This window comes from Puma concolor, chromosome E4 (assembly GCF_028749965.1).
Source record: "Puma concolor isolate L17-30 chromosome E4, mPumCon1.1.hap2, whole genome shotgun sequence".
Taxonomy (NCBI): Eukaryota; Metazoa; Chordata; class Mammalia; order Carnivora; family Felidae; genus Puma; species Puma concolor.
In genome coordinates this window covers 4,575,986-4,592,628 of record NC_141683.1, presented here as the reverse complement: position 1 = coordinate 4,592,628, position 16,643 = coordinate 4,575,986, and the positions used below count along the sequence as shown (strand labels likewise).

The window sequence follows — 16,643 nt, the reverse complement described above, 5'->3', positions numbered from 1 at the left end:
GGAACTGCTCAGCTTTCTTGGGGGCGGGGGGGGGGGGGGCTGTGTCTGCTGCAGGGTACTGAACGGAGCCAGGGCCGAGGGTGGCGCGATGGCCTGGGGCAGGGGACCGAAAGGTGCCCTCTGCAGGTGGTCCATCCCAGCCTCTCGGCCCTTGGCCCTGGGTCCTCTGGGCTTCTTGGGGCCCCGGCATGTGGCCTTCGTGTCCTCCTTCAGCACGGCCTTGCTCTGCCCCTGTCCCACGCCTGGTTTAGAGGTACTTCAGAGCCAGCGGTTGGAGCTGTCTCTCAGGGAGGGGCTGGGGCAGGAGGGACCCGGGCTGGGCCCCCACCTGTGGCTCAGACCCCACCTCCTGTGGCGGGGGTGGGGGGTGGGGGTGGTGTTTGCACCCTCCTGCTCTGCCCTCTCCACTCCAGGCAGTGCCTCAACACGGACACCTGTCCACCCCCAGGCCCACCCAGGGCCCTGCTCCTCGCCCAGACCCGGCTGCCCCGTCACCTGCTCTCTCCTAACTCTGGCAGCTGGGGCTCCCCAAGGCCACTGTCGCCTCTGTTAGTCAGCTTGCCTCCGGTTTCCCCCAAACACTCTGATTCATTCACGCATTCAAAGGCTTCTTGAGCGCCTGCCTCGGCTGGGTGCCCCCCAGGCACCCGGTGCAGCGGACCTGGGTCCACCCTCCCGGAAGCTTCTCGCTTGGCCGGTCTGCTCCTGCTCCTCCCTCGGCTGCCCACGCCAAATGTCTTGTGCCTCTAGAATAGTCTCAGCCTTTTCTGGAAGGACCCCGCTCACCAGGCTCCTTGTGGGCTGCAGAGCTGTGGCCCAGGGGTGGAGCCGTTTCCGCGTTCTGTATGCCAGGGGGGTGGGGAAGGCTCCAGCCCGCCCCCTCGGTGCTCTAGGCCTCGAATCCGCAGCCCAGCCTTGCTTCCCTCCATGGGCCCTGCACTAGAGGAGGCAGAGGGCAGTGCCGGGCGCGTCCTGGCTGTTTGCAACGCCAGGTTATAAGGGCCTCGGGCAAGAGTGCTCTTTTCATAGGGCCCAGGGAGAGTGGGCAGGCAAGCTTCTCCCTGTGCCTCGTCTTCGTCAGGGAAGCCTCCCCAGGCACCTTGTCGTCCGCCTGCCCCACCCTGCCCAGGCTAGCTGCTGGGGCGGGGGGCTCCCTCCTTCCTGCTCAGTGGCCCTGAGTGCGCCCCCTCCCCCGTCTTGGAAAGATGTGGTACTCTCCCAGGACGGGAGACACCCCCTGACCTCACGGGCACGCCGCTGAGGATTCCGGCGCCTTCTGTGGTGGTTTAGCTCCTCAGGCTCCTCAACTGCGGTTACTACCTGCGGGGACCAGGCAGTGTGAGCCCTTACCCGTGCCGGGGCAACCTCTTGCCAGGAAAGCCAGAAAGGGCCTCGGGTGCCTGGAGTTTGCCCAGATCCCTTCCTGAGTCACCCATCTGAGGGCCAAGGAGGCAAGGGCCCTGTCGGAGTGTGGATCGGGAAGAAAGGGTTCCAGGCCCGTTGCTGACTTATGAGGCCCCGTGCGGAGAAGCAGGCAGAGTTCACAGGCTTAAAGCATGGTCTGCGTTTCACCACAACTGCTGCTCGTGAAACCGCGGGTGTGCGGGGCCTGGCAGCTCCCGCGGCCTAAGAACGAGACCATCTTGCCGTGGCCTAGACCTGCGGCGGGGGGGAGGGGGGGTGGTGGCAGGTCTGAATGAAGGCCTGGCTTCGGGGACGGGGGAACACGGCCACCTCTGGGCAGGTGCAGACGGTCTGGGAGTCGTTCCCCTCCAGGAATCCAGGAATCAGCCCGTGATGTGGGAGACGGGCTTGGTTGCTGCTCTTGGGATTCCTCCACACCCTGCACAGGCTCCCGCAGGCTTCAGGGCCGGCCCGAGTCGGCTCCTAGAAGTGGGGCATTCCTGACGGCTTGCCTCAGATGCCAGCTGCATGTGGGCTACGTCTTTTATACCCTCCGCCCCTCTCACTGCGAAGGGCAGGGGGGATGATGGCAGGGAAGAGGTCCCTGGCGTTAGTGGGGGCTGGTGGGGTCAGGCCGCATGAGGATGGGGGCAGAGCCAAGGGGGGGACCGTGTGAGCCCAGCTCTGCAGAGCGGGGGGCGGGGGGACAAGGAAGAGAGAAAACTGGAATTCCTGAGGACTTGGGGACGGGGGGCCCACAGCTCAGGAACAACCAGCTAGACATCGGGCCTTTGGGAGGGGGGCATGCTTTCTCCCAGGGAAGGCTCTAGCATTCCCCCCTCTGCTCTGAGGCAGAAGCGTGTGTGGAAGCAGGGCTGGGGGACCAGGAAGTGCTGTTTGGTGCTTCTTTGTTGACGTAAATGCAAAAAAAACAAAAAAAAAAAAACAAAAAAAAAAGAAAGAAGAGAAAAGCAAAGCTCCAGCTCCTGACTCTGTCGTCTGGGTTCCCGAGCATCTTCCCACTGCCTGTTCTCTGCCCCTTGGGTCTTCGGGTCCTTGCAGGGTCAGGCCGGGCGGGTGTAGTCTGGCAAATCCAGGGGTGGGGCTCCACCTCAGAGCCCTGGATCAGCTCTGCAGGCGGCCGCCGCGCGGGCACATGTCCCCCGGCTCTGGGCTGGCCCCGTGCCCCTACCTGCCCCCTGCGTCACCCTCTGCTGGGGCTGGGAGGCGGGCTCAAGCCCCCCGCACCTGCCGGAGAAGTGGCTGCATGACTCAGCAGCCTTCCCTGGTGGCCAAGCCCGGCTGTCCCTGACTCAGCGGGGTGCTGGGATGTCCTCGGCACCCCCAAAGCCTCAGCATTCCTGTCTGTGACTCGGGTCACTGCCGGACATTAATTGGTCTCAGTAAAAGCACTTTGATTCGGCTCGGATGAAAGGGGCTCAGAGAGTTCAAAGCCAGACAGGGCTTTTGGGGTGAGAAAGGGTGACAGCTGCCTGGGTGACAGTGGAGGGGAGACGCTGGAGTCTCAGACAAGGAGTCGAGGTGCGGAGGCCACAAAGTCCCTCACTGTTTCCCCCTCTTGCCCATCCTGGCCGCTCCCCCTGCAGAGGGGGAGCCTGGCAGGTAACACTCCAGACCAGAGGGCGACCTCTCCCCCTCTCCTCCCCCTCCCATACTCTGGGACATATCCCAGCAAATCACCCAAGGTTACGCGGAAGAAGCCCATTTCCAACATCACAGAAATCTCGAGTCCCAGGAGAGGCTAGGTCGTTCTTGATCTGCCTGGCTTTACACAGCCAGACGTTCCCTCTAAGCTTCCTCCCTGCTGGGACACTCTCGGTCCCGGTGCCGCTTCTGCATTTTCCTTGTGCTCTGCATGCACTCTCGGCAAGGCGTGCCCATCACCCCAATGCCCTTTTGATGACTTTGAGGCTGGGACAGGAATAGGGTTGAGATTTTGGGTGGCTTTCTCAGGAGACTCCTGGAAAGAGGAGTCAAGGCACCGGGTGGGAGTGGAGAGCGTGAGAAAGTGCCCAGAGCTAAGGAGCTTTTCTGCATGGCCCCTGGGGAGAGACTGTCCTGGGGCTAGTGGGGTGAGCACCAAATCAGAGTCTCAAATCTGGAAGGGGCCGCAGAGACCCTCTCGCGCTTGAATCCCTTTTGCAACCTCTAACCAAACGATTGGACAGTTCGGGCTTGCACACCTTGAGAGACAGGATGCTCATTACCTCAAAAGGCAACCCAAACGGTCTCAGATCAGCCCCGATGGTCCGAGTGTCACCTTCTGCATCCGCCTGGCTGCCGGGACCACACGAAACAAGTCCGGGCTCTTTTTTTACCACACCCCTTCAGGTACCTCATGCAGCCATGTGGGCAGGCAAGCATTCGAAATTCTAGAAACACAGGACTCTTCGGAGCATTTTGTGGGGTGGGGTGGGCTGTTGGAAGGAGAGGGCGGGGGAGAGCAGGGAACCTTTATCCCTTGGGCTGGGCAGTTAGCTCTCCTGATGGTTAATACTTCCATGGTCCCAGCCAGCCCTGGCCCGGCTGCCCCTGAACCCCACCCCTCGGGCACCGCCTTCCCCTCTCCCAGCAACGGAAACAAACAGGGAGAGGAGAGTGAGGGTGGGCCAGGCGGGCTTAGCGGGGAAGGCTGAGGCAGACACGCACCCGGCCCGGCTCGGCCCCTGCCAGCTTCCCCACAACCTCCCTGGAAACTGCCAGGCAGGCCAGGCGGGCCAGGGGCGGCCCCCCGGGCACCGAGGGGGACCACAGCACCCGTCCGCCATGAGTGTTGGGGGGAATCCACACGGCAGAATCAAAAGGCAATTTTATTTCTATAAGTTCAAAGTTCGAAGTCCCACCGGACGCGTGAATGAACCCATCCCAAGGTCTCTCCGCACACAGACGTGCACGCGGTCCCGGACGACCGGTCTGAATTGTGTGGCCATCCTGAAGGCCTGGCTCCAACCCCGGTGAATGTTCTGCGGGAATGGGGAGAAGGTCCCCAGAGATCCGGCCGTCAAGGCTCTTCCCTTCGGGGCAAAAGTAACCATCAGCGGGCTCTCCTGGCTCTGCTCTTCTGAGTTGCGTCCTGCTGGAGCATCCCCTGGTTTCTTTCCCAGGGACTGAAATGCTCCCCCAGCCGCTTGCGGTGCCCCGGGCCCATCACGGGTCACCCCCAGAGCTGTTCAGAGGTCACTTCCAGCAGGTGAGGGGGCTTGCCGCACATCACCACAGCTCGTGACCCTGGGAGCAAGCTGGCACCCCCTTCCTCGCTGCCGTCCCCACCAGACCGAGTTGTGCTAATCGCGGCCTCCTCAGGGCCCAGCCCGCTTGTCCAGTGGATGAGGGTCCTGGTGCATATGGTTGACCTCCTTGAGGTGGACATAGTTCTTACCGTCAGAGTCTCTTTAAAAAAATTTTTTTTTAAACATTTTATTTATTTTCGAGAGACAGAGAGGGACAGAGCGTGAGCGGGGGAGGGGCAGAGAGAGGGGGAGACACCGAATCCGCAGCAGGATCCAGGCTCCGAACTGTCAGCACAGAGCCCGACGCGGGGCTCGAACTCACAGACCGTGAGATCATGACCTGAGCTGAAGTCGGACGCTCAACGGACGGAGCCACCCAGGCGCCCCATCTTATCATCAGAGTCTCTTAATTCTTCGGTTTGTCATCGGGAATTCAAATACTCTTTCCAGGTGGTTCCGTTGACAGCAGGTCCGGTCCTAACCTTCAACCCCCCACTCCCACCCCCTGCCTTGCCGTGCTGACACGGTAGTGGGCAGGCCACTCTGCTAGAGGCCGGGGACCCCTCTGTGCTGCTTGCTCCCGTGAGTCTGGGCCATCGCTTGATGGGAGGGATTTGGGTACATCTGGGCCCCCCCCAGGGGCCCCCCTTCTCCTGGGCAGACCAGCAGGAATCGTGGAGCCTCGGGAGGCCTGAGCTGGGGCTCGGGGAGGCGCAGGGGTCAGGAGCTCTTGCCCACCACCCCTGACCCTGCAGCACTGACCTCGGTCCCCGAGCCCTGGCCCAGTTCCCAAAACTGAGCGCATCCATGGATCTCAGCCTTCTCTCTGTCACCGACCAACCGTTCCTTGTCTGAGCTCGGCAGTGTCTCCCCATGTCACCTGGGCCTCCCCACCCCGTCCCCCCACTCTTCTGGTCCCACCGTGGCCTGGTCCGGCTGCCTTCCCACCGCGAGCCCTTGCTGAGAGCTGTCGAAAGGGATCAGCCGCAGGGGCTTCCTGCCTCTGTGTGACCACCCCGTGTGCACCTGTCTGCCCTCTCTCAGACTCGTGTGGTGATGTCCGTCCATGGTCGTCCAGACCCTCTCCTCTGGGGGTTTTCTTGGCACGCTCACTCCTGGGGTCTGCTGTCCACTCCCTGGGTGTTGTAGGGGTGAGCCTGGGTCTACACGGGGGCCTGGGAGAGGGGTAAGGGCCTGCTGATTGTGCGTGTGTGTGTGTGTGTGTGTGTGTGTGTGTGTGTGTGTAGTTTAGCAGGGGGCAGGTTGCAGACCTGGGGAGATGGGAGCTCCAGCTTGAGCCTGGGGACCTGGGGGCAGGGCAGGAGGTCAGGGCCCGCAGCGGTTGTGTGGAATTGCAGTGCAAGGCTTTGGAGGAAGGGGAGGCCGGCCGGGGCCTCTGCCTGTCCTTCCCCAAGACGTCGTGGGGCTGGGCTGCGCCTCATCTCAGAAGCAGCCTCTGGGCCTCTCTGGGTCCTGGATCTGCCTCTTCCCTCCTCTGTGTCTCTGTTCACTCCTTTCTAAGCCTGTGTCTTGGGATTCTGTTTCTGTCTTAGGACAGAAGCAAATATAATCAGGGCGCCTGGGGGGCTCAGTTGGTTAAGCATCTGACTCTTGGTTTTGGCTCAGGTCCTGATCTCACGGTTCGTGGGATCAAGCCCCGCGTCCGACTCTGTGCTGATGGTGCAGAGCCTGCTTGGGATTCTCTCTCTCCCTCTCTCGCTTCCCCTCCCCCACTCATGCTCACTGTCTCTCTCTCTCTCTCTCTCTCTCAAAATAAATAAACATTGAAAAAAAGAGAAGCAGGAGCACCTGGGTGCCTCAGTTGGTTAAGCGTCCGACTCTGGCTCAGGTCACCATCTCACAGTTTGTGAGTTCGAGCCCCGCGTTGAGCTCTGTGCTGACAGCTCGGAGCCTGGAGCCCGCTTCGGATTCTGTGTCTCCTCCTCTCTCTGCCCCTCCCCTGCTCACGCTCTGTCTCTCTTTCTCTCTCGAAAATAAATAAACATTAAAAAAGATGGAACAAAGAAATAAAAAAAAAAAGCAAATACAGCCCCAACTGGCGGGTGTGCGCAAAGGAGGCCCTGTCTCCTGTGCTGAATGAACTGTGGATTTCTTAGGGAAAAGCAAGGGGGGCCGTCTAGGGTACTCTGGACCACAGATGGCAGCCTGGGCCCTCTGCCTCCTCTCTCCCCCTCGGAGCCTCTGATGGGCCATTCGGATGCCACATGTGTTTCTGTGCCCCTTTGCTGAGCACGGACTCTCTCAACCGTCTTCTCTTTCCCTGGGGCACAGACAGACCCCAACAGTCCCCTGGATCTGTCCAGGCCTCTCTGAGACCTGAAAAAGAAGTGGGTGGGAAGATGGGATGTGTGGGGTGGAGACTGGGTGGGGGAAAGGGAGAGGAGGAGTTGGGGTGGGGGTGGGGGGCTCCCGGGAGTGGCCTCTCTTCCTCTGTTGAGGATGAGCCCAGAGAGAGACACACGGGCTGGGGGCTGGTCTCAGAGCCAGGGGGCTGGGCCTCTGCTGTGAAAACCAAGCTGACACTCAGTGCACTCGTTCGTCACCAGCCTCCAAACCCTGCAGGGCTCAGGGCACAAGGCAGGAAGGCCGTCAGCTTCATTTATGGGCCCCAAACTGCAAGGAGGTGGCAATTAGCCCTTAGTGGGTCAAAGGAGAACAACAATGTGACTTGCCTTTTGAGGCTCTGAGGGCCCCCGGTGTGAAGCCCTCAAAAGTGGCTGTTCTTCTAGGAGTATCTAGGTCCTCAGTTTCCCCCAGCATGCGTCCCCTGGGACCCCCCACTCCGACCCAGTAAAAGTGCCCCTGGTGGGCCCTGTCTCCGGATCACTTTGGAGCCCAAGCCCCACTCCCTGCTGATAGCTTCCTGCACCAGCTCCCCAGCTGTCGCTCGGGGAGCTTGACTGCTGGCGGGCTTAGGCTGTGGAGCAGGACTCGGCGGGGGGGATCCTTTGTTAGGGGGCTAGGTTGCTTCTGGTGGGCTCACGCCTATTTGGAACCCCCTCCCAAACCCTCAATTCACACACTGATCCGTGTTGGTACGACGCTGCTGGTGTTGTCCCAGAGTCAAGGGATAGATAGGCTGGCCAGTCTGCCCTTTAGCAGATGGGGACTGAAGTCTTCCCGTGTCTCAAGTCAAACTTCATTTCTGATCCCCATGAATCGTGCGGCCCGCTTAACGCACGTCCCGAACCTAACCACAGTCCACCCTAGCTCAAATCCCGAACGCAGAAACCACAAACCCCAGCCTCAACCTACTGGAACCCCAACCCTAAGTCGGCCTCGGCCCAGCCTCCAGTTTGGCTGTAGCCGCATTACCACACGTGGCTGTGAATGAACCCCTCGCTCGCGCCTTATCCTAACACGGACCCCAGCCGCACACCCTAGCCTCAGTTCTCGTCACTCTAGCCTAATCTAGCCCTGGTTCCTCAAGCGTGACCTCGAGCTCATTGCTGATCCCAACCGCCCGACCCAGCCTTCGCCCTGGCTCTGATATGAACTGACAGCCAGGACCCAATCCACCAGCCCTACACTTGACCCTGATGGAGACACAGCTTTCCTCTTTGCCGTGCAGTCCCGCTTCTTCCTGGCCCCCCCCCCCCCCGGTTCTCCGCCCCCCCCCTCCCCCATCACTGGCCTTCCAAGCTTCTACCCCGTGGGTACATCTACTAACCCACACGACCACCGAGCCCTTTCCTTGGGCCGCTCTGGGTTGGGGGTCAGGATGCCTAGGCGTCCCCCCCCACTTTGCCAGGCTCAGCAGCAGCAGGTGGGCTGAATCCCCCCCCCCCCCCCCGCCCGTCTGTAAAGGGAGGATAATGATCCTTGCTCTCCCGAGGGTGCAGGGCAATCTCATAAACCTCAAAATAAACAAGGAAATACAGATATTCGTTGGTACCTCTGGCAGGCCCTAGAGCACCCTGTCATTGCTGAGGGGGGGGGGGGGGCGGAGGGATTTGGAGCACAGAGGCGCGTGGACTCCTCGCACTTCCTCGTTGAGCTGGCCTTGGCCCGTAACTCTCCCCAAGGCTCTTCACCCCTGCCCTCCCTGTGGCCCCTGTCAGCGACGACGGCCCCTCTGAGGGAGCTGAGCTGCTGAATGGGACCACGCAGGACCTGACCCCCACCATCGCGGGTGGGCGGTCCTGGGAGCCCCTAGGCCAAAGAGCCGGGGGCTGGTCCTCCACCTTCTCGCTCTGCCTCCTCCCCTACCCACCCAGCTCCAACCTGCCCAGGTCACCCCAGTGAGCAGTCCAGGTGTCGAGGGGCCTAGTCTCCCCTCCTGTGCCTGGAAGCAAGGGCACCAAGTGACCCCTGAAATGTGTGCACGAGCAGAGACGTGATGCGCGCACGCCCCCTTCCTGGTCTTTCCGGTGGCCCCCAACACCCCCGTGCCCAGGAACCCCCTGCGCTCGGGGCTGGCCTCACCTCAGGTAGGGGTGGGCACCACAGCTCCCTAGGGGCAGCCAGGGGAAGCCCCTGTGCCCATGCACGCCTCCCTCTTTCAGCCCTGGGGAGACCCGACTCCCTTTGAAGGGCCAGAGGCCTCAGGGGAAGGCGGGCTGGACGTTCCCGGGGCTCTTTCATCTGCCTGGGACTTCCTTCCAGCCCGAGTCCCCTTTCCTGCTGCCCCTTCCCACAGACCTCAACCAGGGGCGGGGGGGGGGGGGGTTCCCCCAGGGTCACAGATGAGCTTGCAGGAAAGGCTGGGTCAGACCCCTGTGTCCCTGGGCCCGGGTTAACCCTTCCCAGCCTGGCCACCTTTCCTCCCAGGCCTGGCTCTCCTTCCGCTTCCCCGTCTCCCCGGGGGAAGGAGGCAGCAAATGAGTGGTGAGGGGAGCTCTGTGGACGCTGTAGAACCAGGCGACTGTTGTTACCCCGAGCATGGGGCCAGGAGGAAGTGGAAGCTTAACAGGTGCCTAATTACAAGTCCCGCCGGCCTCCCTTTGCCACTCTCGGGAGAGGGAAGAGCTTGGGTGAGGGCTGGGTAATACCTGGGTAGGCCGCTCTGTCACCCCGATAATTAAGGCTCCCGGGGCTCCTCCCCAAGGCGGGGACCGGGCCCCCTCCCTCCTATAGAAATAACTCCGGCTGTGGCCCCGGCACTCACTGCACCTTCCTGCCACCCCGGGCAGTGTCTGGGCCCTCCGCTCCCCCTCCCTCCACCTGTCCCCACACACCCACCACCGCTGGCCCCAGGGACACCCAGCCCAAGCGGAGGAAACACCAAGCCTAGAGACATGGCAGTCCGAGGAGCGTTCCACCTTCTGCTCGTGTGCCTGAGCCCAGGTATGGGGCTGGGCATCCGGCAGGGACACCCACGCGATGCCAGGAGGGCAGGGAAAGGGACCACAACGGGCCCGCAGAGGCGCCTCGGAGGTGGTCCGAGGCCCCGCTGCCAGCTGGCTGGGGATATGGCCAAGACGGCCCCGTGCCCGAGGGTCTGGGGCACAGGCCTTGATGGATCTTCGCGGTGCCTGTGAGCCGTGTGGGGCTCGGACGTGCACGCACACGCTGTGCACGGAGAGCAGGGCTTGCCTGGAGAGCTTGCCTGGGGATCTGGGGGTGGGGCAGGGTGTCAGGCGCACGGCGAGGCTGGCGTCGCCGGGGAGGCTCTCCCCGGAAAGGCCCCTTTTCCTCTCTGTGTGCTGTTCCCCCGGGGAGGACCCACTCCCCCCCCCCAGGCTAGAGCCAAGGGCAGGGAGTTGCTTTGAGAGGAGACAGCGCCCCCTAGGAGACGGACTGCGCTCTGAGAGCTCCAGGGTAGCGCCACCCCCCAGGATGAGATGGGTGGTGGGGATGGCGCCTCCCAGAGCCCCCTCACCCCGAGGGGGCACACCTCGAGAGCAGGGCTCAGAGGTTGATGCTGTGGCCCCCTGCCCCTGTTGGGGCAAGTCCCAGCAGGAGCCCCTGTGTGTGGGCATCGCTGGAAATGGCTGAGACCCTCCTGGGGTCTGGGTTCGCAGGAGCGGGTTTGTGGGAGGAACTCGGGGAGCATTTTCAGCCTTCGTGCACACGTGTGTGTGTGTGAGAGAGAGAGAGAGAGAGAGAGAGACAGAGGGAGAGAGAGAGACTGCATTACTGGCAGGGTGACAGCAGGGTCCCCTCACGAAGCTCCAGCTGTGGTCTGGGGACCCGGGACACGTCCATGTGTGTGGTGTGGGGCGTGGGCGTGGCAGGACAGACCGGCGCTCTGTGTGTCTATGCTCCAACACCCTCTCTCTGCTCTGTCACCTCCAGAGGGAGGGTTAGGAGCTGTGCAGGCAGCTGGGAAACGCACCAAGGACGCCCACAGGGGGCGCACAGTCCCTGGTGCTTTGGCGGGGGGGGGGGGAGGGGAGGGGGCCCACTGCGTTGCCTTGGCCCCCTTCCTCCTTCCTTCTCTCCAGGGACTCCTGTCCAGCTCTCTCTCCTTGGCTCTCTTCCCTCTCTTGTCTCATGCTCCCTGCAAGACTTCCTCAGTGCAGGAGCAGGAGGGACCAAGGTGAGACAGCGAGGAGTGAGGGGTGTGGAAAGGCTGGAGCCCCGCGGACAGGGCGGAAGTCGAGAGGCTTCTGGAGAGACTGAAAGGCTAGGGTGAGGCTCCCTGGCCCGGGACAAGGGAAGACACTGCCTAGCAGGGTGGAGGCGCTCTCATTCAGCCTGTCCCCTCCTTCCCCAGCCCCCTCCCCTACAGATCTACCCTCCTGCTGGGCTGCTGGGCCAGCCCCCTGGGTATGGGGACAGCCCTCCCGGCAGCCCTTCCCAGGGTGGAGCCTCTGCTCTCTGGGCTCTGGCTCATCGCTGGTGTGCCTCCTGGCGCCCCAGGAGCTGGCAGTCAGTGCCAGGATCCCTATCTTGGGAGAGCCGATCACATCTCCCTTGGCCCGGGGCTGGAGGAGGTGTCCTCACGATCCGCTAGTGCCCGTGGCCGCCCGCCTGCTCTGGGTCACCCTGGAGCCTGTGGGGTTAGGGCTGCTGTCCCTGCCAGGGTTGGGGGCGGGGCGGGGGATGCCTGAGGTGTCTGGGGGTGTTAAAAAGGCCCCTGCTGGCCCTCTGGAAGCGAACCAAGCTCCTGCAGGGACGTGTAGTGTTGAGCGGATGCGCACGGGGAGGGCGCCGTGGGCAGGGATGCATGCCTTCCAGATGAACGCGCACTGTGCGTGCAGACGCGTGTCTGTCTGGATCTGACGGGTGTCTGTGTGGGTAGCAAAGTGGGACCCGCATAGAGATGTGTCTGCGTTTTGAAGGTCTGTTAAGTGTGGCGATGTGGGGCGGTGACCGTGTGAAACCGGAGGTGTGTGAGACACTCTAACAGAGACGCGGGCCCCGAGAGATCCGGAGAAGGGCAGAGCGGGAGTTGCCGAGACCAGGGCTGGGACTCCGGGGATTTGCTGGCTGTCTGGTGGGCCGGAGCGTGAGCCAGGCTGGGCCAGGGGCCTGGGCAGGGAGGGCTGCAGGAGCCTGGGGGGTGGAGCCTGCCTGTCCTGCCTGCCAAGGTCAGGGCGGCCCCCCCCCACCCCACTCCCCACACTCCGTATTCCTCTCTGGGTCCAACCGGTTGGGGCTAGTCCTTGCCTGGGGCTCCAGGGGAGGGAGGGCAAGGAGCTGGGTCCTGAGCTTCCAGATCTTGGCTTCTCAGCGGGGCTGACTCAGTGGAACCAGGGCTGTGAGCAGTGGGAGGGGCCCCAACTGGAGCCAGCATGTGTGGGCGGCTGTGCCTGAGCCATTCGATGGCACAGGGGGACGGACACAAAATCCACAATGCCATGTGTCATCACACAAGGCTCAGACTGTCCTACGGATGCATGTGGCCATATTTCCAGGCCACGAGCAGCGCCAGACCCACGCAGCCAGGCTCCTGGTCCCAGCTGCCTGCATCGCGCACAGGCACGATGCAGGCACTCAGCGCCCTGACACAGCCAGTCACACGTGGTCACACCCAAGGGTACAGCCACAGACACGCAGGTGTCATACGCAGAGACACCTGCAATCATGTCAAGTCTTCGACTCCTTGGGCTGGAAAGGGACCCCAGCGGCCATGGCATCCACCCTCCGGTCTCCACGCGGGAACACTCTCTTGGCCCAGAAAAAGGCATCTTTTAATGAGCCAGGATTTTCCATCGGAGCGTTCAACTCTGGTCGCTTCGCGTGCTTACACACACACACACACACACACACACACGCACGGCGCGCGCGCGCGCACACACACAGCAGCCACTCCTCCCCAGGCAGTTCCATGCAGGATGGCAGAGAGAGGGGCAGAAGCTGACTGCCCCCGCCCCCTGGTCTTCTCTCCCCCCTCCCCCCACCTGCCCTGCCCCTCCCTTAGCACTGCTGTCTGCCGTGCGGATCAACGGGGATGGCCAGGAGATCCTGTACCTCGCAGAAGGTGATAATGTGAGGCTGGGCTGCCCCTACATCCTGGACCCTGAGGACTATGGTCCCAATGGGCTGGACATCGAGTGGATGCAGGTCAATTCAGACCCCTCACACCGGGAGAATGTGGTGAGTGCTGGGCTTAGGGTTCCCCTTGCCCCACCTGTAGGCCAGCCTGAGGGGAAAAGGAGGGCAGAGGAGGAAATGAAGACCTTGAACGTCCCCAGTGGCCTCTCCAGGGATGAGGCGACAGGCTCTGTAATCACAAATCACCATTAGTTGGCCTTCTCCCACCTGCTCCGGAGGGCAGGGGAGGCCTCAGGACGGTCCCAGCCTGACCTGACACTTTTCCACGCTTTCCAAAGCGCCTGATCTCATCTGCTCTCGCACATTCACTGGGAGGTTAATGGGTCAGGTATCATCGTCAGCATCTTTCAGCAGAGAAAGCGGAGTCGGGGAGAAGTTCGGTGAAATGCCCCGAGGCCACCGAGCCACGTGGCCCTCCTTGGCCGTGCCTGGCTCACCACTTCCGTTTCCTCTCTTTCTTCCCAGTTCCTTAGTTACCAGGACAAGAGGATCAATCATGGCAACCTTCCCCACCTGCAGCAGAGAGTCCGCTTTGCAGCCTCAGACCCCAGCCAGTATGACGCCTCCATCAACCTCATGAACCTGCAGGTGTCTGACACGGCCACCTACGAGTGTCGGGTGAAGAAGACCACCATGGCCAGCCGGAAGGTCATCGTCACTGTCCAAGGTATGGCCGGACTCCTCCGGGCGCCCCCCACTCCCCCCGCCCCCAGGCTCCAGAGCCCCTCGGCCGGGCCCCGGCTCACACCTGCCCGGTTCCCCACAGCGCGGCCCGCGGTGCCCCTGTGCTGGTCTGAGGGCCACATGACCCACGGCAACGACGTGGTGCTCAAGTGCTTTGCCAACGGAGGCACCCCGCCCCTCTCCTACAAGTGGGCCAAGATCAGCGGGCACACCCACCCCTACCGCGCCGGTTCCTACCACTCGCAGCACAGCTTCCACTCGGAGCTCTCCTACCAGGAGTCCTTCCACAGCTCCCTGAACCAAGGTGGGTCTGAGCGAACAGCGGGACCTTGGGGGGACACACAGACAGAGCCAGGCCGGGGTGTGTGTGTGTGTGTGTGCGCGCGCGCGCGCGGGTGCATCCGCCTTCCCTCCTTCCCTCCCCACCGGCAGTGGTCTAGGCTGGGGTGGCCCCCGGGGCCTTGCCACAGCCCTGTGGTGCTTTTTCAGTTTCAGGCCTGAACAACGGCGACCTGGTGCTGAAGGACATCTCCCGGGAGGATGACGGGCTCTATCAGTGCACGGTGGCCAACCACGTGGGCTACAGTGTGTGCGTGGTGGAGGTGAAGGTCTCAGGTGGGTGCAGGGGCAGCGGCCCTGGGGGCCCTGGGGCGGGGAGGGCGGGACTGGAGGAGCCTGGGCTGTCTGCTCTGCCTTCCCATTTCCATCAGGGCCGGGAAGCCGCGGGGGACACAGGCATCTCCTCATCCTTCCTCACTGGATGTCCCGGGGCCCCCCCCCCCCCCACACCGACACCCGCCGGGACCCTCGCTCTCTTCCCCACAGAGGGCCGGCCCCACACTTCCTGGTTAGGAGGCACCTGCCGGGCTGCAGGAAGCCTGACTGTCCTCACTTGTCTCCACAGACTCCCGGCGCATAGGCATGATCATAGGCGCAGTGCTGGGCTCCCTGCTCATGCTGGGCTGTCTGCTGGTGGGCATCTGGGGGCTCGTCTGCTGCTGCTGCGGGGGCGCCGGGGCCGGCGGCTCCCGCGGTGCCTTCGGCTACAGCAACGGCGGCGGCGGGGTCGGCGGAGGGGCCTGCGGCGACTTGGCTAGTGAGATCAGGTAAAACCTGATGCATGCTGCATGCTGCCGAGCGGCAGGGGACCGGCGCCCTGCCCCTCCTCACCCCTGCCTGCCACCGGGCCGGCCGGGACCCCCACCCCCACCCTGCCGGCCATCGCCAGGAGTGCCGGGGACCGCAGCATGTCGACCTGCCACCCGCCGTGGCTCCTCTCTCCCCGTCCCGCGCCAGTCTTCACCTCTGCTCCCCTGCCCTCCGTTTCCCTCCTGTCTATGCACCTCTCTGTGCATCTTGTCTAGACTGTAAGCTCCTGGAGGGCAGGGACCGTATTTTTTTTCACCCCCCCCCCCCCCCCCCCGTGTTTGCCCTGTTTCACGCCGGTGACAACTCTGGACATGCTTATTTAAGAAGAGTCAATAGTAAGGATAGTGCTAATAAGGTACATTAGAAACCGACTAGAAATAAAAATAGAACAAGCCTAGGAGTGCTAATGACTGCAAAGCCCCGGGGAAGGAGGCAAAGGTGGAGAAGGAGGTCGAGGGGCAGAGGTGAGGAGAGGAGAAGGCGAGGGCGAGGCTGGTGTTAGCTAAGGAGAGCGAAGGACAGGGAAGGCGGCTCCTCCCGGGCCTCCGAGCCTCCCTCCCCGTCTCGGGGACGGGTGCGCACGTCGGAAGGGGCCGGGGGGCGCCCGTGGGGCTGCCCGCCGGGGGCTGGCGGACGCTCGCGGACCGGCCCCGTGTGCGGCGTGGGGTCGCCGGCCAGGAGGAGGCAGAGGAGAGCAGGCGGAGGCCGAGGGAGAGGCGAGGCGCCGGTGGAGGGCGGCGCGGGGCCGAGAGGCTGCCGGCGGCCCCCGCTCCGGCCAGGCCGTGCCCACGCCGCGCCCGGAGGAGCCCGCTCACCCGCCCGCCTGTTGTTTCCACAGAGAGGACGCCGAGGCGCCCGGGTGCAAGGCCGGCGGGCGCGGCCGCAGCGTCACCCACCTGCTGGGGTACCCGACGCAGACCGTCAGCCGCTCCCTGCGCCGCAAGTACGCGCCCCCGCCCTGCGGCGGCCCCGAGGACGTGGCCCTGGCGCCCTGCGCCGCCGCCGCCGCCGCCTGCGAAGCGGGCCCCTCCCCGGTCTACGTCAAGGTCAAGAGCGCGGAGCCCGCCGACTGCGCCGAGGGGCCGCGGGAGCGCACCGACGGCCTCCTGGTGTGAGCGCGCCGCGGGGCTCCCCGCCCGCAGCTGGGGACGCGCTCCGCCCCGCGCCCGCCGCGCCCGCCCGGGCCTCCGGGCCTCCGGGACCCACGGCGCCTCCCCCGGGGCCCGCGCGCGGTGGCGGGGGGTGGGGGGGACGGCGGGGGGGTGGGTAGGGGGCGGCGCCGAGCGCGGTCGAGGCCGGGGGCCCGGCGTCCCCAGGCGAGGCGGAGGGCCCCGGGGCCGGCAGTGGGTGCGGGTCCGGACTGGATGGTTGCGTGTCAGGTCTGAGCTCCCGAGCGGCGGTGTTAGCACAATAAAGCGACTGTTAAGACCCGAGATTGTGGTGGCTGTGGTTCCACGGAGGGGCGGCGCGCGGCCGGGGGCGCGGGCGGGAGGCTGCTGCCCCTCCCCCCCGGTCCCTCCCTCCCACCTCCGATGGTCGGGCTGGGCTGGGAGGGGCTGCCAACCCCCCTCCGTCACCCTGCGGACGGGGAACCGCCTGGTAGGCCCGGAGCCCTGCTTTCCCCTCTCATTCCTGAAGCAGGCGAGGAGAGACCGGGGGGTGGGGGGGGGGGGGGGGACTGGCAGGGCTGAC

The 16,643-nt window shown here is 63.9% G+C and overlaps 1 protein-coding gene across 1 annotated transcript; it reads left to right on the top strand.

The window, feature by feature from the left end:
* Positions 1–9,758: 9,758 nt before the first annotated feature.
* VSIG8 (V-set and immunoglobulin domain containing 8) lies at positions 9,759–16,133 on the top strand. Its single transcript, XM_086694530.1, has 7 exons — positions 9,759–9,962; positions 12,985–13,160; positions 13,584–13,785; positions 13,885–14,106; positions 14,292–14,417; positions 14,707–14,908; positions 15,790–16,133. Exons 1-7 carry the CDS (start codon positions 9,914–9,916, stop codon positions 16,064–16,066), a joined length of 1,254 nt encoding a protein of 417 aa, XP_086550656.1. The 5' UTR covers positions 9,759–9,913; the 3' UTR covers positions 16,067–16,133.
* The last annotated feature ends 510 nt before the right edge of the window (positions 16,134–16,643 follow it).